At 42.2% G+C, this 27,588-nt stretch overlaps 1 protein-coding gene across 1 annotated transcript; it reads left to right on the top strand.

The window, feature by feature from the left end:
- The first annotated feature begins 1,166 nt into the window (after positions 1–1,166).
- On the top strand, positions 1,167–27,588 carry LOC100951049 (cytochrome P450 2J2-like). The gene is made up of 9 exons (XM_012807214.2): positions 1,167–1,430; positions 6,863–7,025; positions 12,930–13,079; positions 13,471–13,631; positions 15,565–15,741; positions 17,737–17,878; positions 20,847–21,034; positions 23,678–23,816; positions 27,081–27,588. The coding sequence occupies exons 1-9, from the start codon at positions 1,233–1,235 to the stop codon at positions 27,266–27,268; spliced, it is 1,506 nt and encodes a 501-aa protein (XP_012662668.1). The 5' UTR covers positions 1,167–1,232; the 3' UTR covers positions 27,269–27,588.

Below are 27,588 nucleotides of genomic sequence, written 5' to 3'. Positions count from 1 at the left end.
TCTGCTGTTTTTTCTCCTCAATCAGTGCTGATCTCTCTGAAAAAAAAATAAGTCTTTTTAAAATAACATATAAATATTAGAAACACTGCATGGATGCATAACGCTTGTGGTAAAACAGGAAAATGTGGACTGGAAATATATAAGCTAACCTCCGAAGAGTATCCCTCTTGGAAATACAGAATGACACTTCAATTCTGTTTTATTTCCTTTTATTAAAAGATTTTATACCGAATGTGCACCTCTACATTGAGTACATGTGTGTGTACTCTGCTGTATTATTCAAGAACTATGCTTCATGTTTGGAGTCACAGATGCTGAGACACCAGTAGACCCCTGCAGGGCACTATGGCAGGTTGGAAGCTGGGGCCTTCCATTCTGGAGACTCAGTTAGAGAGGAGCCTCAGAGCAAACCAAAAAGGACCAGGACTGAGACAGTCCTTTAACATGTGGTAATGAGGCACTTATCATGGACTCCGCTCAGGGCTGGGGCTTTCCTGTAGAGCTGTTTAATCCCCACATCACTTTCAAATCCAGGACCTCCTTTCGCTGTGTTTCAGACCAGTGGGTTCAGTTACTCACCAGGTCCCTAGTACTGAACCTCTCTGTTTCCTCACCTGCAAGATGAGACCAACAAGAGCGTCTCCTGCATAATGCCATAGTTTCTGTAAAAAGGCAGGTGTGTTGCCTGGCATGTAGCAGAGACCCAAGAAGTGTTAGGTGCTGCTGTCCCAGGCACAGTTCCAATCACTGGAAGAAAAAGTGATTGAAACAGGAACTCAAATCTTCGTGGCACTCCCAGAAATGCATTTAAGGAAAAGTGCCAGGTTTTTGAGAAATATGAGCTTTCTAACTATGAAAAAAACTGCTTATAGCCTGGACTTTTTCCAAGATCCCCTATCCTGTGTTCTCCCCAGAATGCAGCATCTGGCATCTTCCCTGGGCACTGCAGGGGGCGGGTCCCTGAGGGGCGGGGTTGGGGGGCGGGGCGCTGAGGCCAGAGCTAGTTAGTAGGCAGGGCGCTGAGGGGAGGGCGGGGTTGGTGGCGGGAACTGCTGGAAGGAGGAGCCGAGTGGGCGAGGCGGGGCGGGGCGGAGGGGCGGGGCGGAGGGGCGGGGCGGGGGAGTTGAGGGTCAGGGGTGGGGCGAACAAGTCCCAAGCAAGGGACGGGACAGGGCTGGTCACCTTTTCAGGCCACAGAAGAGCTAGCGGTCATCCCTGGCCTGCTCCTGGCGATGGGCTTCTTGCAGGCTGCCCTCGGGGCAGTGCTCCATCCCCAGACCCTCCTGCTGGGTGCCGTTGCCTTTCTGTTCTTCGCTGACTTCCTCAAAAGCCGGCGACCAAAGAACTACCCGCCAGGGCCTTGGCGCCTGCCCTTCCTTGGCAACTTCTTCCCTCTGAACATTGAACAGGCTCATCTGACACTTCAGCGGGTAGGAGAGGGCGAAGGTGCCTCGTCACCTGGTGACCCAAACTCTGATCTGCAGGGCAAGGGACTCCCGGGAGCGAGGTGGGGAGTGGGACACGTGGAGGCTCTGTAGCTCATGCTTGTAAGCAGGTAACCCCTACTTGTAGCCTCCTTACTATGGAGTAAACTGCCCTTTCTAGGGGTGGGATATTATTAAGAGTACCAGGCACGTTAAGTGCCTTACCTCATTTCATTGCATGTTATCTGCTAAGCAGTATTGGAACGTCTAATTTATGCTCTGATTGCCTTGACCTCTTTCATGGTATCCGCAAAAATGCTATCTCTAGGAAGGCTCATTGCCCATTCGTAAAACCGTGTAACGCTGCCTGAGTCCTCATCATTTCTCACCTGGGTCGCTCTCCCTCCACACTGACACAGCCCCTGCCTTCAGGCTCCTCCCTGCACTGCTCTCCCCTAGAGTCATAATTTAGAAATGTTATTCCTCTGCTTAAATTGTCCCAGCGCCTCCTAGTGCTCACATTCTGGGTAACCAGCCACCTGGGACCTTTCTTGACCTGAACACTTGATTTGTCTCAATGCCTCCCACTGCCTCCCAGTGCTCACCTTTCTTACCCAGACACCTGGGACCTTTCTTGACCTGGGCTCTTTCTGCCTCTTTATAATCATCTCCTGTGAGCCCTCCCTAACTCTGGCCACTATGAATTCTTTAAAGTCCTCTCAGACACAAATATTTCCTCAAGAACCTTCAGCTGGTGTTGGTGCCAATCAGCACAGGTATCTCTGCTGAGAGTCAGCACTGGGACAGGTGGTATAAAGGTTAAATGAAACAGGGAGGGGTCCATATTGACATGGGTTGTAGTGACTGGGTTAAGAGGTATTTGTTCCCCCAGGGGAGTGTAAACAAGTGCCTATATACTGTACTCAAGTACAGATAGACAGATCTTATTGCTCTGGGAATAATATCCTAATGGTAACACTAAGTGCCAGGATTAATCACGGAATTTTAAAGCTAGGTTCCTAAATCTGTGCCCTTGTTTAAAAATGTTTGTTTAGTTTCTAAGGATTTTCTTGTTATTCTTCTGTCAATGACTTCCAGTTTGATTTTATTATTGTCAAAGAAATTATTCTTTTAAAGTTATTAAGGTTGATTTAGTGACACATGATACAGTCGATCTTGATACATGTGTCATCATGCATGTTTGAAAGCTTTCAACTTACGTTGGAGCCTTTTATCAATATCAATTAGCTTCTTTACGTGATGGTATTCTTTAGTTGTCCTCTATCCTTACTGATTATCTACTGATCCTGTGAATTACTGAGAGGCATGGTGAAGTCTACAGCTACAGTGAGTTGGTCTCTCTCTTCACTCAATTGTGGTGGTTTTCCTTCATGTACTGAGAGGCTCTGTTGTTGTGTTCAGACCCATGGAGGGTCTGCCAGGACTTCATGGTGAACTCATTCTTTGATCATGTTGTGTTCCTCTTTATCCCTGAACTTTACTCTGATGTAATAGAGCTGCACCAAACTCACTTTTGATTAGTATGTGAGGAGTATAAGTTTCTCCATCCGTTTACTTTCAACCTACTTGTATTATATATTTGACACGAGTTTCTTGCAAACAGTATATGTTGGGATCTTTTTTTTTTTCAGATTGTCTCTGTCTTTGAAATGGTAAATGCCGATCATTTATATCTCATGTAATTATTGATAACATTAGGATTTCAGGCTACCATTTTATTATTTGTTTAACTTTTTTTCTCTGCCTTTCGTTGCCCTGTTTCCCATTTCTAGTCTACCTGTAGGTTACTTGAACATTTTTAGAATGATTCCATCCTCATTCATCTGTAGTGTTTTTGAACATACCCATTTCTATTGTGTTACAAGTGGTTACTCTAAGGATTACAATGTGCTTATGGAGATTATTGCAGTCTACTAGTGTCAGTATTTTACCACTTCAAGTGAAGTATGTATACCTGATGAAAAGTGAGGTCGTTTTTCTCTTCCCATTTTATTAGTGTAATGTCTTAAGTATTATCTCTACATGCATTGAGAAATATATCAGATAATATTATAATTTTGATGTTAAATGACAAATGCATAATTTGAAAACTCAAGAGAAGAATATTCACCTATTGTATTTACCCATTTATTTACCTTTTCTGTTGCTCTTTCTTCATCCTGACATTCTGAGTTTTAAATTTCTTTCTTGATTTGTAGAATTTTCATTGGGCATTCAACATGTAGAGCAGGTGTGCTGCCAAATATTCTCTTAGCTTTTATTCAGTTAAGAATGTCTTAATTTCACCTTCATCTCTGAAGTTGACCAGTTGTAGAATTCAAGGTTGGCAACTTCTTTCACTCAACATTTTTGAATGTTGTGCTGCTTCTAAGAAATTTGCTGCCATTTGAATTGTTATTCTCCATAGATAATAATATTTTTCTCTGCTTTCAAAAAATTTTCCTTGCTTTTATTTCTCAGCAGTTCAATTATGACAGGTCTTGATGCTGTTTTGAGCACCTGGTTTTTCTTTGGGGAAAGAAAAACCCACAGGTTCTTGAATCTGCATTTTTCTTTCCCCAAAGTTGGAGCCTTTCAGCCATTCTTTCTTCACATATTTTTCAACCCCAATTTCTTTCTTCTTTTCACTCTTGAACATTGATGGCACAAATGATGGATCTCTTGTTTTTGTACCACAAGTATCTGAAACTTAGTTTTTTGGTTTCTAATCTACTTTCTCTATATCATTCAGATTGGATACTTTCTACTGATCTGTCTTCTGTTTCACTAATTTTTTTTTTTTTTTTTTTGGCCGGGGCTGGGTTTGAACCCGCCACCTCCGCCATATGGGGCTGGTGCCCTACTGCTTTGAGCCACAGGTGCCACCCCAGTTTCACTGATTTTTCTGTCATTACCATTCTGCCATTCAGCTGTTCTATTGAGTTTTTATCATGCTATTGTATTTTCCAGTTCTAAAAGTGCCATTTACTTCTTCATTATATAGTGTTCATCTTTGCTAATATTTCCTGTTTTTATTTTTTCAAAAGTGTTTATAATTGTTTATTGGAATATATTTATAATAACTCCTTCAAAATCCTTAATTATTCTATAATTCCAACATCTGTATCATCTCAATATTGGTATCAGTTCATTGAAACTGAAATTTCCCTGGGTTTTGGCAAAGTAAATAATTTCAGAATATATCATGAACATTTTGTGATATCGTGTTATAAGATATACTGTAGACACTGTACTTTTGGTTCATTTTAGCATGTAGCCTATATAGATTCTCCAAGCTCACTTTCGTGAGCTGTGGTTCAAATGTCAATTTAAATTATGATGCCTTTGCAGCGCTATTCTGTCTACCCCATGTTGGGCTACCCACCCCCTCAGGAGTCCACCCCACTTCCTCGTCAGAGCAGGCTGGGAGAGGGAAGATGGGGACAAAAGACAGGGTCCTCTCGGTAGGGTCCTCTCGGTAGGGTTCTTACCACAGAGGGGTAGGAGTCAGATCTGCCCACATCTGCTCATGGGGAAGGCACCTCCTGTTAGTGTAGGAGAAAGGTGGAGACCCCCCTTTGGAGGAGTCTCTGTAATAAGGTGACCAGAGGTCCCGCTTTTGGTGGGACAGTCCCAATTTTTAACAATTTGTCCTGTGTCCCGTGGCGTTTTAAAAAAGTCCCAATTTTTTGGAAAGAATGCACGACAAGCTAGGGAATGGCGGGAAAACAGGAAGGGAATATACAGTTTGGGGGAATATATGGTGAAATTGCTATGTGGCTATTTCACCAGGATATGAGTTTTATATTATTTTTGTTAATTTTATAATGTTAAACTTTAATAATAACAAATAATTGTTGAGAACTGATTATCAAGAACTGCTTACCAAAGTTCGCATTGTTGATCAGTTGTTAGAATTCAACCACCATTGTTTGGACTTAATGAACAATGGCATTTTTTTGGCATTGGCAACCATGAAAACATTCTGTAACTGTCTCTCAGACCATACACATCTTACTGCATGCTAGGGCTAGTTAAACAAGTGATATCAACAAATCAGCTATTCTCACTCTCCCTGAACTCTCAGTTCCCAGAGCCATCTCAGGCTCATGTCTCTGTCCTCAAGTCTTATGTAATGCCTGGCAAACTCCCTGCACCACTCAACAGCTTTGTCATCTCGCTTGTGTTGCTTCAACTCTGACTCATTTTCACTTTCTGCAAGAAGAGGAAAGTCACTGCTACCGTAGGGGTGGTCACACAGGGAAAGTGGCTTTCTGTGACCCTGAGTGCCTTCTTCCCACACATCACTGAGCTCTTGTTCCTTCTGCCACCCTGAGCGCTCATCCACAGCCCTTCCCCCACAAAGCTTGTTCCTTCCTTGGAGACTGGCCGAGGGGCTTTGTGCCTGGACCAGAAAACAAAGTGGCTTTCACATTGCTGCTTTCATGCTTCCTCACAGAAACCTTTCAGGGAGGGATAACTTTCTCCCTGTCTTAGATGGGGAGCTGATGCTCAAAAAGTGAAGCAAGTTTCCCCTAAAGCGACAGTGATTGAAATGTAGAGCTGAGACTCTCCTGTCACTGCGGAGCTGGAGGGCTCTCTCCATGCTGGCCCTGCCCCTGGATGCACCTTCCTGTGTCCAGCATGTTTCTATGGCCTGTCCCACAGTAGGATGGGGGAAGTTGAGAATATTTTATCATCTAGGCAGGCTGACTCCCGCCTGTAATATAGCACTCTAGAGGATCCAAGGTGGGTGGATCACCTAAGCTCAAGGGTTCAAGACCAGCCTGAGTATGAGTGAGACCCCCATCTCTAAAAAGTAGCCAGGCATAATAGCCAGGCATTGTGGCCCCCGTCTGCAGTCCCAGTTATTTGGGAGGCTGATGCAAGAGTTTGAGGTTGCTATAAGGTGTGACACCATGGCACTCTACTGAGGGTGACAAAGTGAGAATCTGCATCAATAAATATATAAATAAATAAACAAACAATTTTTATCATTTGCTAAAAGGTCCAGGCTGCTACACAGACTTACACTACATGTATCTCTGCCTTCTTTGGTGGTTGACATGTGCTGAATTCTCTCTCTCTTACCTGGACTACAAGATGCTTGAGGTTAGAGACCCTGTTTATTTTACTACAGATACATCCTCATGCCCTGCTCTGAGGCCTGTTGGTGGATGCCCACTCCATTCAGGTTGGTTGAATATATGAATGGATGGGTCATAAGGGATCTTCCTCATCCTAAAGTGATGTCAGCCTTGTTGAGGCAAAGAAAAAGGAAACAACGTTTCCATCAGGTGACGGCGTGTGTGCACACAAACTCACACCCTCACACACACTCCTCTCAATAAGAGCCCCTCCAGCTTCACCCCACCCCCCTCACTTCTGAACACTCAGGTGTGTGCATGTTCAACTCTAACTACTTAACTGTTTTTTAGATTGTGAAGAAATATGGGAATATTGTGAGCCTGGAGTTTGGGAGCATATCTTCAGTTGTTATTACTGGATTGCCCCTCATCAAAGAAGCCCTTATTGACCTACACCAAAACTTTGTGAACCGTCCCGTTTTTCCCATACAAGAACGTATCTTCCAGGGAAATGGTGAGTTCCCTGGTCAATGGAAGTTGTGTGTTTCATATGCTTATGGCCTGCAAAAGGTGCCCTGTGACTATAATTTTCCAACACCCCAAACCACCTCCACCATTATAAAATCCCTGTCATTAATGGAGGCTGGATGCCCACATTTCCTGATTGAAGTCACCCCCACAAAGAACCTGACAGGCCCAGACCTACTAGAAATTCCAGAGAATCCACATGTCTTACACGAACTCACCCCAGTGGCTCTTCTAGTGGAGACATCACATCTCACTCAGTCATGGCACGGGGAGAGGAGATGTGTCCACTGATCCTGCTTCCCCTGCAGCCCCCTCCCTTAGGAAGTTGGTGTGGATCTGCTGATGCTCTTGTCTCCAGCTCTTCATGTGCTCTTATGAAGGCCATGCTGCACCGGTGGTCTCCTGCCTTGTGACCCATATACAATTAACTTAATTGTCTGACAATTAAGTTTGGGAACCCATCCTAGAAAAAGTGCTACATACCTAATTGCTGAATATCACTCTGGTCACCTTCAAAGTACTCCCTTGGCCATTTGCATTTGTGATAATATATATGAATCTAAAGCTCACGGAATGAAATAGATGGTCACTATGAAGAGATGCTATTTAAAAGTTTAGGGAGTGATAAGATTTTCCAGAAATGGAATATAGGTTGAGAAGATGAGACACATAGACCTAATTTTGTTTTTGCTTTTTTTTTTTTTTTTTTTAGGAAAAGTAAATTTATTTCAGGTTAATTTCAGGGTACAAACAACCAGGTGAAAATAATTGATTTTATTAGGTAGAGTCCCTCTTGTGATTATGTCCCACACACAAAAGATGTGCCAAATACCCCAACCTATGCCCATTCAGTGAGAGCACCACAACCCTTCCCCTTCTCTTAATACCCCTCCCCCCAGCTTGAATTGAAATAAGTTTTTCTTATACGTGAGCATGCATTACACCATCCACTGCCTTCACATAAGTATTGAGTACTTTAGATACTTGCTTTTCTGTTCTTGTGATACTTTACTAAGTAGAATGTGTTTCAACTTCTCCAGGATATTACAAATGATGTGACATCACCTTCTTCTTTTTTTTTAATCTCTGAATAGTATTCCATGCTGTGCATATACCACAATTTTTTAACCCATTCCTGAGTTGATGGGCATTTAGGTTGTTTCCACATCCTGGCAATTATAAATTAAGCTGCAATAAACAATCAAGTGCAAATGTCCTTATGATAAAATGATTTTTTTTTCTTCTGAATAGATGCCTAGTAGAGAGATTGTGGGGTCAAGTGGGAGACCAATTTTGAGATCTTTGAGTATTCTCCATGCTTCTTTCCAAAGAGGCTGCATTAGTATGAAGTCTCACTGGTAATGTAAAAGTAATCCCCTCTTTCCACATCTGTGCCAGCATCTGCTACTTTGGGACACTGTGATGTGGGCTAATATTACTGGGGTTAGGTGATATTTTTTGTTGATTAATTTGAGTTCTCTAGAGATCCTAATTATTAAGCCTTTGTCCAATTCATAATATACAAGTATCTTTTCCCATTCTGAAGGTTGTCTATTTGCTTTTGTTGTTGTCTCCATAGCTATACAGAAGTTTTTCAGTTTAATGAAGTCCCATTTATTTATTTTGTTGCTGCAATTGCCATGGAAGTCTTCTTTATAAAATCTTTCCCCAGACTGATATCCTCAAGTGTTTTTCCCATACCTTCTTTGAGGATTTGTATTGTTTCATGCCTTAGATTTAAATCTCCTATCCATCTTAAATCAGTTTTTATGAGTGGTGAAAGGTGCTGGTCCAGCTTCAGTCTTTGACATGTGGCTATCCAGTTCTCCCAGCACCATTTATTGAATGAAGTTTCTGTTCCCCACATTGTGCTCCTGTTTATTTTATCAAAGATCAGGTGGCTGTAAGATGTTAGTTTCATCCTATGGTTTTCTATTTGGTTCCAAATGTCAGTGTCTCTATTTTTTGTGCCAATACCATGCTGTTTTGATCATTATGGACTTATAATACAGCCTAAAGTCTGGTAGAGTGATTCCCCTGGCTTTGTTTTTATTACGAAGGACTGTCTTGGCTATATGGGGGTTTTACTGGTCTAATACAAAGTGAATAATTATTTTTTCCAATTCTTGAAAGTATGATGTTGATATTTTAATGGGGATTGCATTGAATGTGTAGATTGATTTAGAAGTATAAACATTTTAACAATGTTGATTCTTCCCAGCCAGGAGCATGGTATATAATTCCATTTGTTAATATTTTCTGCTATTTATTTTCTTAGGGTTTTATTATTTCCTTTGTACAGATCCTTAACTTCTTTTGTTAAGGATCCTGAATACTTTCCTAAGTATTTCATTCCCTTTGAAGCTATTATGAAGGGAATTGTGACCATGATTTGCTTCACAAGTTGACTGTCCTTGGCATATTCAAAGGCTTATGATTTGGGGACATTGATTTTATATCCTGAGATATTGCTGTATTTCTTAATTCCTTCCAGGAGTCTTGTGGTTGAGTCTTTGGGGTTCTCTAAGATCATATCATTGACAAAGAGGGAGAGTTTTGACCTCTGCCCTCATTTGGATGTCATTAACATCTGTCTCTTGCCTGATTGCATTGCTAAAACTTCTAGCACTGTGTTGAATAGTCGTGGTAATAGAGGATATCCTTGACTGGTTCCAATTTTAAGTGGAAAGGCTTTCAGTTTTACTCCATTCAGTATGAGATTAGTTGTGGGTTTAGCATAGATGGCTTCCATCAGTTTAAGAAATGTGCTACTAGGCCAATATTCTTCAGTGTTCTTGTTAGAAAAGGATGCTGAATTTTATTGAATCCTTTTTCTGTATCTATTGAGAGGATCATATGGTCTTTGGTTTTGCTCCTGTTGATATGGTGAATTACATTTATGGATTTGTTTATGTTAAACCAGCCTTGCATCCTTCAGGTGAAACCTACTTAACTGTGATGAATGATTTTTTTAATGTGCAGCTGTAACCTATTGGCTTGGATTTTATTGAGAATTTTTTGCAACAACATTTATTAGTGAAATTGGTCTGAATTTGTCCTTTGTAGTTGGGTCTTTTCCTGGTTTTATTAAAAGGAGGATGGTTTTTTCATAGAATGTTTTGGAGAAGATTCCTTCCTTCTCAATTTTTTGGAATAATTTCTGCAGTATGAATATAAGGTCTTTGAAGGTTTGATAGCTATCTGTTGTGAAGCAATCTGGACCAGGGCATTTTGGGGGGGAGATTTTTATTGTTTCCTTGATCTCAGTGCTTGAATTTGGTCTGTTTAAGAAATCTATTTCTTCTTGGTTAAATCTAGGGAGAGGGTGTGATCACAGGTATTGATCCATTTCCTCCACATTGTCAAATTTCTAGGTAAAGAGTTCCTTGCAGTATTCAGAAATAATCTCTTGTACATCTGTGATACCTATTGTTATTTCTCTTTTATCATTTCTTTTTTTTAAAATTAAATCATAGCTGTGTACATTAATGCAGTCATGGGGTACAGTGTGCTGGTTTTATATACAATTTGAAATATTTTCACCAAACTGGTTAACATAGCCTTCATGGCATTTTCTTAGTTATTGTGTTAAGACACTTATATTCTACATTTAGAAAGATTCACATGTACCCTTGTAAGATAGACCATAGGCGTGGTCCCATCAATCACCCTTCCTCCACCCATCCTCCCTCCTTTATCATTTCTGATTGAGGTTATTAGAGATTTTACTTTTCTGTTTCTAGTTAAACTGGCCAAAGTTTATCAATTTTACTGATTTGTTTTTGAAGAACCAACTTTTTGTTTCATTGATTTTTCTAAGTGATTCTCTTGTTTTTAATTTTATTAATTTCTGATTTAGTTTTAGTGATTTCTTTTCTTCTGCTAGGTTTGGAATTAATTTGTTCTTCTTTTTCCATTCCCATAAGATAATTCATAAGTTTGTTGATGAGCTCTCTTTTTGCTTTTCAGAGGTAGGCATCTAATACAACAAATTTCCCTCTTAAGATGGCTTTTCTTGTATTCTACAGGTTTCAGTAACTTGTAGCTTCATTGTTATTATCTTTGAGGAATTTGATAATTTCCTCTTTTATCCCTTCCTGGACCCATCATTCAGCATAAGGTTATTTAGTTTCCATGCCTTTGTGTGGGTGTGGGGGTGAACATTTTTGCTGGAGTTGAGTTCCATCTTTATTGCCTTGTGGTCTGAAAATATACAAGGTATAACTTAGCTTTCACAATGGTGCAAAGGATAAAACTATACAACAGACTTTCCCAAAATAAGATGAATAGAACTACTATACTTATCAATTCTCTAAATACATGGTAATGACTTGAATTCCCAATTGAACAGGCACAGGCTGGCTGATTGGATAAAAAAGCACAAGACATCCATATGCTGTCTACAGGAAACACACCTAACCTTGAATGACAAATCAAGACTCAGGTTAAGGGTTAGAAAACAGTATTTCAAGCAAATAGAAATCAGAACAAAAGAAGAATTGCAATCTTATTATCAGATACCAGTGGATTTAAAGAACTAAAGTTAAGAAAGACAAAGATAGTCACTTCATATTGGCCAAGAGAACAATACAACAAGAAGACATTTCAATTTTTTAAGTATTTATGCACTCAACTTAAATGCTCTCAGATTTATTAAACAGACCCTGATTGGTCTGAGCAATGTAATGTCCCATAGCACCATATTAGTCAGGGACTTTAATACCCCTCTGATACAACTGGACAGATCCTATAAAGAGAAAGTAAGTAAAGATACAGAAGACTTAAATGTAATCTTGAAACAAATGGGCTTAATAGACATATACAAAACACTCCATCCCAAAGCTAAACAATATACATTTTTCTCATCAGCCCAAGGAACATACTCCAAAATAGATCATATCCTAGGATACAAATCAAACCTCAACAAATTTAAAAGAATAGACCTAATTTTGAAGTCCTCCACCATTTCAATATTTAACAGAAGAAGATGAGCCAGTGGAAGATATGGGAAGTTTCTGGCAGAGAATTAAGAAGAAAATCTGGAGAGCAAGGTATCCTTAGCACCCATGGAAGGGATTATTTCCAGAAAGAACTGTCTGATACTGCTGAAGAATTTATAAAATGGGGTCAAAAGTTATCCTTGGACTTGACAGCAAGAAGGACCATTTCATTGGGTGGTGGAGGCCAAAGTCAGGTATCAAAGGAGGTGAGCAGTGCTCTGGAAGTAAAGACAAGGAAAGGAGCTTGGCATTACCTATGATATGACACAGATGATGTTCTGTTGAACTCATCATGATTTTTTTCCTCTTTGCCTGTATTGTTTTTCTATATGGGATATTTTCTCCTCTTGCTTTCTTGAGTTATTTCTTTATCTACGAAGGTCTGGCTAAGATAGGAACTCTCCTATAAAGCTTCTCTTTGCCTACTCAACTATATGGACTTTATATTTTCCATAAATGCATTCCTAACATTTAGCATAACAAAATACTTAACTTTACCTATGTTGCTAATAATCAAAGCCTGGGCTGTAGAATTAGGGAGATGTGAGTTTGAACATCCATTTAGCTATTGACTAACTGTGTGACCTTACAAAGTTTATTTTATCATCTACTTCTGATTTTTCTCTTTAGTTAAATGGGGGGCAGTTTTAGTATTAACTGTAATTACCCTTTAAAATTTGTCTGAGTACTAAATTACACAAAACAGAAAAATATTCACTAACATGCCAAGCAGTCAGTTGTGTACACTGCTTTGGGGTGATTGCTCTGAACAATTTTCAAGAGTCATAATTCCCTTCCCATCCCTCCATCTGACACATATCCTTATACCATTTTCTGGATATTCACATTATTAAACCAAAATACCATCATATTGACTTTTGTTCCCTCAGGATTGTTCGGGTCCAAAGGCCAGGTATGGAAGGAGCAAAGAAGGTTTGCCCTGACAACACTGAGGAACTTTGGTTTAGGAAAGAAGAGCTTAGAGGAACGCATTCAGGAGGAGGCCCACCACCTCGTTGAGGCAATAAAAGAGGAGAATGGTGAGTATCTCTAGGAAAGACATAGGAGATTTTGGCACATTCATTCTTTGGAGAGATAATTATACAATGCCTAAATGCTTGTTCTGTGCTCACCACTGTGCTAAGTAGTGAGGATGAAACAGTGAACAACTAACCATGACTCTGCCCTCAAGGAGTTCTAGAATTAAATTCATGGAGATGGGCAGGGAATACGTTACTGAATTTAAACCCTGATCATCAATTTGTCATTGACTGAGTATTTGCTGTATGGCAAACCCAGTGTGAGATGGTATGGCTAGGTCTCAGAAATGGTTTTGTACTAGGTATATCCTAGGTCAAAAAGAGGACACTCTTTGTAGGAACTAGAGGGATCCTATCAGAAGTATTCATTTTGTCCTTCCTCCCACTCCAGGGCAGCCTTTTGACCCTCACTTCAAAATCAACAATGCAGTTTCCAATATCATTTGCTCCATCACCTTTGGGGAGCGATTTGAGTACCAGGATGGTGAGTTTCAGGAGCTGCTGAGGTTACTGGATGAAGCCGCAAATATGGAGACTTCATTTACAAGCCAGGTAAGGCAGCTTTCTTTCTATACCTCATTGATACATGCCCTAATTTATTTTGCATATAATATATATATATATATATATACATTTTTTATACATAAAAAATGCTCATATTGGTTATGTTCTTATTTGTATGCCAACACTTATTATTATCAATTTTCTAATTCCACAGGGTATATCCCTTTGAAGTTCAAATCTCACTTCTTCCTTGGTGGGTCTTGTACCCCAGTTTCAGAACCTGTCAGCCTTTGAGTCTGCCAAAAACCATACTTAGCTTCTAGGTCTCTCCGCCACATTTCTGAATTTGGAAGACATTCCCAGAGGAAAATTTACCCCCAGGCATTGAGTTCATCCCTGCATTTGCTTCTTTCCTTATGCCTTATTCCTGAAATTACCTTGGAACGTGTGTGTGTTCATATTTATATACACACATGTATTTTTTAAATGTTAAGTGTTCTCAGTCAAAGGATTGGCCTTGAATTACTGAGTCTGCCATTGACAAAATTTTAAAACATTTCCTCAACCTTAAAAAAAGCACTTTATTTTTGATAATTATAAATGTACCTGAAGTAGGGAGGGGACAGTCATGAATCACTGTGTACCATCAGTCACTCCAGCAATGATTAACATGTGACTAGCCACAGTTCACCTGTCTCCATGCCACCCCTCCCTCAGTTATTTGGAACAAATTATAGACCTCAGTGTTTTGATCCATAAATATTGCAATGTATATTTCATAAAGGACCTATTTTTACTGAAATAAAATATTATGTACCTGAGAAATATGAACAATAATTATGTAATGCCTTCAAACACCTAGCCACAGCTCAGATGTCCCTAGATATCTCATAAGTGGTTTTTTGTTTTGTTTTGTTTTAGTTTGTTTTTTTGTGGTTTTCTTTCAATCAGAATCCAAATCAGGCCCATATATTATATTTGGCTTCTGTGTCTCTTAAGGATCATTTAATCCATGGCTTACTTCCCACTTCTCTCTCTCTCTCTCTTTTTTTAAAATTTAGTTATTGACAAATTTGAGTTACTTGCTCTGTAGTTTTCCATGTTCTGGAAACATGTTTTACTGATTGCATTCCTCTGGTTTTTAACATGTTCTTCTATTTCCATGTTTTAAATACATTTGAAACTAAATCAAGAACCTTGATCAAAATATGATTTTCTTTTTTTTTCTTTTTTGAGACAGAGTCTCACTATGTCACACTTGGGAGAGTGCTGTGTGTCACAGCTCACAGCAACCTCAATTTCTTAGGCTTAAGTGATTCTCTTGCCTCAGCCCCCGAAGTAGCTAGGACTACAGGGCCCTGCCATAACACCAGCTATTTGTTGTTGTTGTTGTCATTGTTGTTGTTGTCACTGTTGTATAATAGGCCTTGGCCGGGTTGAACCCACCAGCCATGGTGCATGTGCCTGGCACCATAACCAATGAGCTATGGGTGCCCAGCCAATTTTATTTTTTCTTAATGTTCCTTTCTAAGGGTTACTTAATGTCAGGTTGTCTCATATTACTATTGATCAGAGGGTTCGGCTACCATGACTCTGACTTGCCTATTACTACACTCACATCTGTCATCCCCCTTACAATTTTTACCTGATATTTACAAATATTACTAATGACCATTGCATACATTCACTTTCTATGCAGGATTCAAATTGGTGACATTGTAATTGCTTTTCTCCCTCTTTGTGATTGATTTACAGTTATTGATTTTATATTGATCAACTTTGGGAAGTTCTTAGCAATATCATGTCAAAAATATTATATTCTGCACAGCTAGAAGGGTGACAGTGAAAAAAGAGGGTCAAGGATGACCAAGCTTTCAGTGTGAGTGAATGAAAGGCATGGAAAGAAATGTTGGCCTCGTTTATGTTGTAGGGGAATGTGGGGCCACGTGGTCTCCATGATTGTTCTGTTTTTCTCAATCAGCTCTACAATTTCCTTCCACGGATAATGAAGTTCCTTCCTGGTCCCCACCAAACTGTCTTTAGAAACTGGGAAAAACTGAAATTGTTTGTTTCTCACATCGTTGAAAAGCACAAGAGAGATTGGAACCCTGATGAAACAAGAGACTTCATTGACGCTTACCTCAAGGAAATTGCCAAGGTGAGGAAACCAAAGTGTTCCTGTGTTTTGTTCTTCAAGATCAAGTAGGGCTGTGTTAGTTTCCAACTGCTACTGTAACAAATTGCACAAACTTGGTGGCTTGACATAGCACAGATCTGTTCTCCTACAGTCCTGGATGTGGGAAGTCTGAGATCAGTCTCACTGTGCTAAACTCAAGGTATTGGCTGGGCTTGCTCCTATTGGAGGCTCCAGTCAAGAATCTGGTCTTATGACTTTCCCAGCTTTGAGAAGGCTGTATTCCTTGGCTTGTAGCCCGTCCTCCCTGTTTGAAGCCAGCAGCACATCCTCCCTTTGTCTCGTGTGATCTCTGCTCCATCCTTACATCTTCTCACTCTGCCTTTGGCCCTCTTACCTCACTCTTATAAAGACCCTTGTGATGATATTAGGCCCACTGGGATAATTCAGGATAATGTTCCAATCTCGGAATTTTTTACTTAATCCGATCTGCAAAATCTCTTTTGCCACATAAGTTAACATCCAATGTGACAGGGAGTAGGATGAGGGTGGACATGTTTGTGGTCCATTCTTCAGCCTGTCACAGGGAGTTAAACAGGGGCAGTACTTTAGAGGGTGGAGGGCAGCATTAACTCAGAATTGATGAGGCAATTAAAGGTAAAGATGGAGGATTAATGTAAATGCCCAACAGTGCCTATCGTCCCCCATCATCTCCCCTCTTGCCACATCTGACAGGCTATGCACAATGGGAAAAACAACAGCAATTGAGTCTCCAAGTTCTATTTCATCAATTGTGGACCTGGAAATAGTGACCTGCCCTGTTACCATCTCCACTGCAGAACACTAGGACACTGTACTGGATGCCAGAGTTTAACCTCTGGGACCAAATGGCTGGGCCTTTTCCCTTCTCCACATAGCATCCCTTTCCAATGTTATGGGCCAGAAGCCTGGATGGAGGGGCAACCTGTACTCATGCCTTTCTCCACAGTGGCCCTCTGGCTAATGGACATCACTGAGTCAGTGCCACCGTCTTTACACATCAATTACTGGGTCCTCCTCATGGAGCAGGGAGAATGGTGGATTGCTCCTACTGGCATAACATTCATTGAGACATTGTCTTCTCCCCAGAGGAGGAGACGACAGGTGCTTGCTGGTGTTCAGGTGTGAGACTGTGAATATTAAGAGCAATGGGGACAAATAGAACCTTCCAGAGGAGCATGGTAGAGATGGTGGGGTATCATGAGGAATGGTTATGGAATCAGAATGGTTCAACCGGGAAGGAAAAGTTTAATGAGGTGAAATAGGAATTGTTTTTCATAAGAGGAATTCTATTTATTCCTTATGTTTGCAGGACAAATGGATGGTGAGTACTTGCTATGTGCCCTCATGTCTCACATAGTCATCCTGTTATCTTGAGGAGTGTGCCAAATAATGATTATTTCCAAATAATGGAAATAATGATTATTTCCACTTTATAAAATCAGAAACCGAAGCGCAGAACACATACACTGCCACACTAGAAAAAAAAATTTGTCCTTGGAACTCTGGTATTTGATTACCTGACGCCCAATGTAGAGATTTATGAGTTATATCTGATTCATGAGGACTCAGGCTTGAAATGAGCATCGGTTAAATCCAACTCATATGGCAGTTACTGTGCTAAGTAAGTCACCCTAAGTCCTACAGCTGCAAAGTGAAGTGGCTGATGTTGGAGCCAACGTGTCTTGCTCACAACCTGTTCTCCTTCCACTGAATTAATAGCTTCTCCCAAATTAAAGGCATAAGAAAATTGTTGTCTTCAATTTTCATCCTCTGAAAAAGCTTCTAGCACTTGGGGCAGGACAACACTAATAGTGATTCTGTAATAAGGCTCTGCCTCCTGGGGAGGACAAAGGGAAGTTGTTTCTTCTGGGGACATTGCGTTCCAAACCCCCCCCCCAGGATGAAGCCTCTGATGTTGTGGCAATCAGGAATTGTCTGAATATAGCAAAACATTGCATTAAATATTGTCCTTCCTAGAATGCCAGCAATGCTACCTCAAGTTTCCATAAAGACAACCTCATTGGGTGCACTCTGGACCTCTTCTTTGCTGGAACTGAGACAACTTCCGCCACCCTGCGCTGGGGGCTGCTTTACATGGCCCTCTACCCAGACATCCAAGGTGGGTTGTCAGTGTGTGTGCCCATCCCAGGACAGAGTGATGCCTTCTGGGGTATAAGGCCTACAGTTGGGGCCAGACAAGAACATGGCAGAAAGAAAGGAGAGGAGAAGGGTCATGAGGTGATGGGGACGTGGGAACAGACACATTCTTCACACCATCTGCCAGGTCTGGGATGGGTTCAGGTAACACAAGTATAAGAGAGAAACCCTGTCTTCAAGAAGCTCAAGTCAAGAGGGAAAACAGTGAAGTGAGTCAAATTCCTGGAAAGTCCCAGGGAAGAGTTCTAGTCCCATGAGGAAATCTGGTGGTGCCCTTCCCTTCTTTTAAGTAACAGCTCCCACTGCCACAGGTCATGTCCAGACCCTGGAGTCTGGTATGATGTCTCTGAGGTCCCCTTCTCTCTGTCCAGTCTTGACCGCACCACCCATGGTGGCCTCACTACCCTACATGTCATTTTCCTTCTCTGTCTTTGTGTGTGCCTCTGTGTCATGACCTCTGCTCTTCCCTCTGCCAAGAATGTGCTTTCCCAATTTCTCTACACAGTAAACTTGAATCTCTTCCTGAAGAATCTGCTCAAATGCTACCTCCCTAACATGTGTCTCCACCCCCTTAGCACTTTTATCCTCCAGGGATGACTCACTCGGCCTCCATTTGTGGGCTTGTCACACATTGTTCATGTAGCTCCCACAGCCGGGGTCCACCCAAGAACAGGGACTGTTCCCATCATCATTACTCCTCCAGGTTGCAGAATAGTTTGAGCACCTGGGGGACTGGGATGGTTATGATGTAGCTGATGAGGTACAAAATCAATTTAATAGATGAAGATATAAACTTACTTCCTAAGATAAGGATAGAGGAGAAAAATTCAGTGTTTCCCAAGTACTGAGGGTATCTTCATTCATGAAACTTTCTTTCTCTCTTATATTGATCAATAAATGGTGCTTTCTGCATGTGTATATTTATGTGTACGCATGATGTAGAGTCTTGATGTAGAATGCATTTCTTAATGTTCATTACATTTTTTAAAAGTTTCAAAGTTACTGAGTCAGGGTATAGATTTGGCTTCCAGAATAGAGGCTCCAAAGTAACAATGGATGAAAAGATAGAATTTTGAACTCATGTTCCCAGCAGCATTATTCACAACAGCCACAGTGTTACTGTGAGGAACAGATGACCAGAATGTGGAATCTTCATTGTATATGCAGTGGAATATTACTCGGCCTTAAGTGAGAAAATTCTGATGCATTCTACAACCTGTATAATACTCAAGGACATCACACTGAGTTTAAAACACTGTTACAAATACACAAATATTGTATGATTCCACTTCTGTGAGATATCTGGAGTAGTGAAATTCATAGAAATAGAAGGTACATTTGTGCTGGCTGGAGACTGAGTGAGGGGGAATTGGATAGTTTAATGGATGAAGAGATTCAGTTTTACAAGATCTGGAGATTGATTGCCCAATAACGTGAATAGACTTAAAACTACTGAACTATTAACTTAAAAATGTCTACAATCGTAAATTTCATGCTCTGTGTATTTTATCTCACTTAAAAAAATTAAATCATCGACGGTCTAAAACAGACAGACATTTGTTTGTATATCGGGTAAAAGCTTACAACCTGGACTTTGCAAAGTCTAAGGATTTCCACACCCTAGGAGATGTTGTCGTTGTATCCTGAACGACGCTCTTGATGGCTCTCAAAGATGGCTCATGACTAGGGCTTCCCTTACCCCAGAAGGAAGAAACACAGGGGAAACATACACCCTTTTCAGGGATGTCCAATATTTTTGCTTCTCTGCCACACATTAAATGAAAAAGAATTGCCTTGGGCCACAGATTAAATGCACAAACTTCAATGAAAGCTGATAAGCAACAACCAAAAAAGGTCTATGCATAATTTTCGCAACATGTGACACCACAGAGAAGCAAAACAGTCCTCAAGTAGTCTGCATGCAGCCCACAGGCTTCAGGTTGGACACCCAGCAAGGGCTTCATTCGCAGATTAACCATCATTTTTGCTTACATTGCCTTGACCAGAACTCTGTCACATGGTCACACTTGGTCACAGGAAACCTGCCAAATGTACACTTTCACTGAACAACAGGTATCCAGCTAAAACTTTAGAAAAAGAGAAAATTAGGTACAGGGGGACAGATGCCAGTTACTGCCATTTGTTGAACACACCTAAATCAGTCATGTAAATTGGAAACATCCTTAAGATGAAGGTAGATTTAATCTCACTAATCAGATGAGGAAGATGAGGCTCAAAAAGTTTAAGTAACGTGGGGCAGTAATGTTGTAGAGTGAGAGTTTGCAACCCCACTGGTCACACACATCAGGGCCCACATTCTACTCTAACACACATCCTAGGGAAATCGGTCTATAGTTCTGCTATGTTCTGAATATTTGTGACCCTGGCAAAACTCCTATGTTGAACCTTAATTACCAGTGTGGTGGTACTGGAAGGTGGAACCTTTGGGAGGTGATTAGCCCTCCTGTAGGTCATGCCGGTATAAAGATTTCCCAGAGAGCTCCTTCCAAGTGAGGAGGCAGTGAGAAGGTGCCACTTATATGCTGGAATGTGGCCTCAGCAGACTCAGAATCAGCTGGTGCCTGTTATTTTGTTAAACTTCCCAGTCTCCAGAGCTGTGTGAAATAAATTTCTGGTATAAGCCACCCCGTCAATGGTGTTTGTTCTAACAGCCTGAATAGACTAAGAGACAAAACCCTTTTGTGGGCCTGTTGATCCTCGTTATTCCACTCTTCATCAAAAGAGCCTCAAGGAGAGTTATGGAACTGGTCATGTTCTACAAAAGCCCTTTGAAGGTTGAAGAACCATTTTATTTTTTTGCAATCTGGTCAGGAATTGAAATACAACAAATGAGATCTTGGAGAATAATTTCACACCATTAGCAGAAAGCATAAAGTTTTAAAAAAACAATGGCACCTCTTCTTTTGCAGAGAAAGTACACGCTGAGATTGATAGAGTGATTGGCCAGGAGCAGCTGCCAAGCGTGGCCGCCCGGGAGTCCCTGCCCTACACCAACGCCGTCATCCATGAGGTGCAGAGGATGGGCAACATCGTCCCCCTGAACGTTCCCAGGGAAGTGGCGGCTGACACCACCTTGGCTGGGTACCACCTGCCCAAGGTAACCAGGCACTATCTGCCTCAGATTTTCAACCCCTCTCTAAGGTGGTAGAAACACAAACTTGGAATGTGATGTGTTACATGCGCCTAAGGAGTATGTAAAGGGGAAGAAGTTGTGTTATGCCTCATACAATGCTACTGTCGTCTCCATGTGTGGACTTTGGAACAGGAGTTTAACTAGATATGAAGAGGTATTCTGAGGAGTGGGGAAGGGAGGATTTCCAGGGCAGATATGTTCAGGCAAAGGCTGGCTTTTTTTTTTTTTTTTTTGCTGTGGGGCGTCTCAGAATTTTTATTTTGCTAAGAAATATTGTGACTTTCTGTGGGCACACGAGGGAGCAGTTCTAGGTCAGATTTTGCCACAGATGCCTTTTCTTTGCCTGGAAGAGCATCTCACAGGACTAGGGACCAGGCCAGACCTTGCCTTGGAAACATTCTGCCTCAAAGTCCTGGGGTTGTAGAATGTGGGAATGTGAGAGGACATTTGAGAACACCTGGGCCAACGTCACATCAATGCCGGTGTTTCTAACACAACGTCCCACAGGTGTTTCTCCAGCTTTCATTTACAGCCTTGTGACGGGGCACTTGTCATCTCACAAGGAGGCCCATCCCAGTGTGTGCTGTGTTAGTCATTAGGAAGGGAAAGGAGGAAACACCAGGCAGTGATTCTGTGCCGTGGAACTAACTGCTTTCAAAATTTCCTACTCAGTTCTCAGATAACTCTGTTATTCCTGCTTTACTACTGGGGAGTCCAGGCTCAGATGAATTAATTTGCATGACATCTCCCAAGTCCATAGTGATGAGAGCTGGGGATCCAGAACCAGAGTTGCTCTGATTGCCTGTTCTACACCCTGCTCCCTCCACGGAGTTGCTTTTATTTAAAGGCATCTCCCTGCAATGTTATCCCTTGGTCCCTTTCACATGCCCTGTCCTCATAAGGAATTCTGACTCGCTCCACCTGCCGCTCTTAGGACCTCTGCAGATGGCTCTCCTGCGCCCCCTGGCCTCCTCTCTTCACACTGACATTCTCAGTCCTGCCCTGCTCTCCCACCACCTTGGGGAACCTCTGGGCTCTGCTTGGTTGTCTATGCATCTCCAATTGTGTCCCACCCGAGAAAGATCTCAGAGGTAGAACTCAGAACTTGCCCATTGGATACTGCGGGGTCACTGTCCCTTTCTACTTCCTCACTGAGTGACCTTCATGTGGATAAAGGCTGAGGGCTAAGTTCCCAGGTGCTACTTGCATTTCTCTAGCAATTCCCTGAAATCAGAGAACCAGCCCAGCTCAGCAGACTTCTTCTACCACTGATTTTTAATGTCAGCCTTGACAACCGTCCTGGGAACTGAGAAATTGAATTAACTATGTGTTACAGAGCCTAGAGCCATGGCTTGGACACCAAATTGACCTAGTTCCAATCATAGCTCCACCTTCACACACTGTGGGGTTCTGGAAATGACACTTAATCTCCCAGAGATTCTTTATCTGTGAAGTACATTTAACCTATTGACAAGGGGTTGAGATCAATCCCCCTTGTCAATGAGGGATTGACAAGATGAAATGAGATCTTGCATATAGAGAATTTAATGCAGGGCTTAGTATAGAAAGTGCTCACAATTCTTTATTAATTCATCAAGCATCTGAGATGCTCAGGTTGGGACGACAACTCTGAGCCTAATAATCATGCCAGTGCATAGTTACAAACCATGACAACTGCCCGGGAGAAAATCTTCACTGGGGTCTGTAAGATGCAGACAGGCAGGAGAGGGCAGGGAAGGCTTCCAGAAGGAGGGGACAATTGGGCCCAGGAGGAAAGGATGATTTGGAGTGAGCTGTTGACAAACTCAGAGGAAGGACCTTCCTGGTGCAGCAAACAGCATCTAAAAGTTATTGATAGGACAGGGCACGTGGCGTGTTTGAGGAGTGAATGAAGCCACCATAGCAGGAGCACAGGCAAAGGGGCAGAGTGGCCCAAATGGTGCCAGAGGACCAGGCTTCACCCTGCAAGGGATGAGAAGCTGCTGAAGGGTCTTGAGTCTGAGGCATGAGCCTTGTGGGGGTGACATGAGGAGGTCGTGCTGGAGACTCACTCTGCTTTCAGGGTGTGGTGTGGACTGAGAGGGGGGCAGGTGGCTCAGCGAGGAGGAGCCATTACAGGACAGTGGCAGCCTGGACTAAGGTGTGGAGGGGGGCATGGAACTGAGGTGATGGAATCAGGTGAAAGCAATGTAAAGTCAACCAGTCTCACTGATGGCATGGCTGGAGGCACAGTGAAGGAAAGGCTTGCTCTGCGGAATCCTCGGTGTGTTAGTATGTCCCTGGATGGAGAGGGACATAGCTCCTCTTAGTGGCCTACCTGATTCCGTCACTGAACCTACTGTGGGGTCAGTGTACTCGATGCTGGACGGAAGGACCATTCTGTACTGAAAAGTTGCCAACCTTTCCTGGTAAAATTCCCAGCAGGTAAATGCAGTCCAATTTGTGCACTGTCACTACCAAAGGAGGCTATGCAGGTGGGGGTTCAGGAGATGTGAGTGGATTGCAGAGGCTGGGTCAGGCCCTGGCATAGAAGCCCAGGGCCCACTGCCCCTCTGCATGGGGGGCTGCATGGGTCAAGCCTTGCCTGAGTCTTGCCACCTTCTCCAGGGCACTATGGTCTTCACCAATCTGACTGCGCTGCACAGGGACCCCGCAGAGTGGACCAGCCCAGACACATTCAATCCTGAGAATTTTCTGGAGAATGGACAGTTTAAGAAAAGGGAATCCTTTCTGCCTTTCTCAATAGGTGAGTTGTAATAAACTGGAGTGTGGGGTGCAGACTGCCTCTCCCAGTCGTCCCCTGCTCTTCTCCCCATAATACCTGCCTGAACTGCAGTATCTGCAGACAGCCCTGGCTGCAGCCCCAGGATGGCTGGGCAGCACTTCAGACTGTCCTTCCTTCCCATGCCCTCCAACTTCCTCTGGAGATGTCAGCTTCCCTTATCCCGTCCCCAGAACACTACAGACATAGACCCTGACCTACCTCTCGCTCACAAATAATGTTGAACATCTGCCATCCTTCTGGACGTTTTAAATGTCCCAAGTTCTTTCAAGGGATGTCCTCTCACACAGAAGCAGAGCTGATCTGCACTAAGGAAAAAGAGAGAGGCAGGGAACAGGGTTACTTACCCCACGGCCTTCAGTCAGTGACTCTGAACTGCCACTGGCTTAACTGGTTTGGGTTCTGCTCTATAAACACACCCTGAAGAAGTCCTTTTGCTTTTTGAAAAAAAAAATTTAATTACTCTCTTAAAGTCCTTAGACTTTTACCTATAATACATGTACATGTTACACATTTTTAAAAGTAGAAAAGAGGATGCAGTGAATACTCTTTCCCTCCTGTGTGTAAGCTAGCCAATTTCAAAAGGATATTTTTTAATTCATAACATTGTAAAGGCACTAACAAACATTCTTAGTATATTCCAGGGGTTGAGTATGACATGATGCGTACGTTATTTCAGATAATGTGCCAATTGCTTACTTTCATAAATACTGAACATCTATCTATAATATGTCAAGCTTCCAGCCCTAAAGATGTGAAAATGAATGAATGAGGTAGGAAACCAAACCAAACAAAAGTCCTTTCCAGTGCTTGTGTTACAGTGTAACCCACAAGGGTGCAATTATTAATACACCACGTGACAGATAAGCAAACCGGCTTAACCAAGCATGGAAACTAAATCATAAAATTCATGTGGCAGAGTGAGGACTCATGGCAACCACATTTATCATAAAATGTATAGCTTTTGTACTTTCTAACACTATCTACTGAAAATAAATGCTCCTCAGAACTGGCACTATGGAGAACCTGATATTTTGTTTATTATTAACTTAAAATACATACTGATGTTCTGAGACAGTATCATTTTACTGCTGGTGACCCTAAGGCTCAGAAAGGGGTGCAGCGACTCCAAAGCTCCTAGTTTTCAACTGTGCTGCACTGCCCAGGTGTGGACTGAGCTGATTATAACCTCTTTGTCCTTCATCTAGTTCTATATCTGCTTTGCTCACCTTGGACAAGTCACTTTTGGCACCAAAAGCAGATATAAGATGTAGGAATTCCTTCCAGTCTTCTTGTCTACATAATAGCTTTGAATTTTGTGTCATAGCACAAAATTTCAACTGTATATTTCAATTATTGTATGTTTTTCTCATTCCTTTCTTGCAACACATCCATGAAATGCAGAAATCCTTAAAAAAGTGACCCTCTCTGCATTCCACAAAAGCGCTTCACCTAATACCTGCTGTCATTGTGATGAGAGGAATCTAATTAGGCGTTCGTGGATATAAAAGGAAGAAGAATCGTTTAGGCTAAGTGATTACTGGATATCTTTCTTTCATGTTATGGAAGCCTCTTCCTCCCAATGTCTTCATGTCTTCCCCTATTAAAAAATCTTCTCTCCTTTGCATCAGTGATCATATTAAAAAAAATACACACAATGACTCACTGGAGCTTTTCTATGGAGAATTGTATTACATCCTGTTAATTAGAGACTTGACTGACAAGTAAATTATCTCATTTATCTTTGTAACAACTCAGTCATTAAGCAGGACCTGGATTGCTATCTCCTTTTCTAATACACGGAGGCTATAAATAAGAAAGTAACTTTATCCAATACCACCTATCCAAAGAATTGGTAGAACCGCTCCCAGGAAGACTCAAAGTTTTCCACCTCTAGTCTCCTGCCCCTCTAGGACACCTAGAATGTAACTCATTTCTTCATTTAAAGGCCTCCTCACTTTAAGATTCACTGACTTCATTCCATATGTACCAATCAACATGTTGCTGTATAACAAATAGTACAAAATTCTGTGGCTAAACCAATAGAGGCTGTGTTACTGCTCACAAGTCTACACATCAGAGGTGCTGCCGTGCCAATGTGGGCTGGGCTCTCTTGATCTCTCTGAGCTTGGCTGGGAGGCCAGCTGGCTGAAGACTGACCTAGGAAGTCCTTAGCTGGGACAATGGGACATTTTCCACATTATCTCTCATTTTCCAGCAAGCCAGCCTGGCTTATTCACATGGTGACAGATAACATCCCAAAAGGGAGAAGGGCAGCACACAGACCTCTGAGGTCCAGACTGGGAACTGGCAGGCCATCATTCCACTGCATTCTGTTAGCCAGTGGAAGTCATGAGGCCGGCCCAAATTCAAGGGTCGGGGACATTGCTATAATTTTATATGGGAAGAGCTATGACATCTCATTACAAATGAGATGCATCCAGAAAGAGGGGAAATTGGAGCTGTTGTGTTCTCATGATCTGTCTTTCTGACCAGGAGAATGAAATTCAGTAACATACACATTTTCACTAATGCCTAGAGAAGTCACTTAATTTGCCCCAAGACATGCCAAGAAAGTGTGCAGATTGAGTTACAGCTCTGTCCTTCTGACTCCAGATCACACACACATAACAGGTTGTTTACGTGACCAGGGCAGTGCCAAGTGTGAGCTGTGGAGAGCCGGATGCAGCCTTGGGCCCCACTTTGGAAGCAGTGGCTTTTATGGGGACAGGACCAGTGTGTGTGAGGACCAGGCAAGGAAGGAGGCCGGAGTGGTTCCCATGTTGAGGGCCGCACATGCCCGTGGGGTCTCAGCACCTGGGGAGGAGACCATGGCTAGAGGAAAGATGACGGGCACTCAGAATCCCTGCTCTGATGGTCACTTAGTATATTCTGAACATTTTCCAATTACGAATTGGAAAACACTGACACAGAGTTTTGTTGTCTGCTTTTCTCCTTGTTGTTCATTAAATGAGTCTTTCATGCCCGTAGGCTAAACCCTCACTTTCTAGGTCAGCTCAGCCTTCCAGTTCATAGCCCCCCACCTGCAGCATCACCCCAGAACCTCACCTGTCTGCGCCCTGAGCCCTGCAGGCATCTGACTCTGTGCTTGGGTGAAGCCAAGTGTTGCTCTGCTCAGGTCTTAGAGGCTGTGGGTGAGGCTCCCAGTCCCTGCTGGGCACCAAGGCCACCCCGGAGGATAACTCATCCTTTGATTTTGTCTTTCAGGAAAGCGGGCTTGCCCTGGAGAACAGTTGGCCAGGACTGAGCTGTTTATTTTCTTCACTTGCCTTATGCAAAAATTTACCTTCAGGCCCCCAGACAATGAGAAGCTGAGCCTCAAGTTCAGAATGGGCATCACCGTCTCCCCAGTCAAACACCGCCTCTGCGCTGTTCCTCGAGGAAGACGTTGTTAGGAAAGGAAAGGAAAAGAAACGGCCTGTGCTCCCAAGGCCCTCCTGACTGCACAGATGGTCGGGATGAAATATTAGTGACCCTGAGGAAAGATCAGAGAAATCGGACTCCCAGGAAGATATATCCAAATCCCAGCTCTGCTGGCTCTTCTGAATTAGTCTTAAGAAAATCATTTATTCACTAATCAATTTACTTTTTAATGCAGGAAATAAAAAAGGAGGATAATGATTCCTCCCCTACAGAAAGTCCTCATAAAAAACAAAGGAAATAGTGGACGTCAAGTGACTTGGAAACCATAAAGCACAGCACAAATGTTATATCT

Source organism: Otolemur garnettii, unplaced genomic scaffold, assembly GCF_000181295.1.
Source record: "Otolemur garnettii isolate 467f Iridium unplaced genomic scaffold, OtoGar3 scaffold00066, whole genome shotgun sequence".
In the NCBI taxonomy this organism is placed as follows: Eukaryota; Metazoa; Chordata; class Mammalia; order Primates; family Galagidae; genus Otolemur; species Otolemur garnettii.
This window is presented reverse-complemented; position numbering and strand designations above follow the sequence as displayed.

Coding starts and splice junctions, on each gene's coding strand:
- LOC100951049 (XM_012807214.2), top strand. CDS start 1,233: ATGGGCTTCTTGCAGGCTGCCCTCGGGGCAGTGCTCCATCCCCAGACC. Junction 1,431..6,862: donor CTCATCTGACACTTCAGCGG/GTAGGAGAGGGC, acceptor ACTGTTTTTTAG/ATTGTGAAGAAATATGGGAA. Junction 15,742..17,736: donor ACCTCAAGGAAATTGCCAAG/GTGAGGAAACCA, acceptor TGTCCTTCCTAG/AATGCCAGCAATGCTACCTC.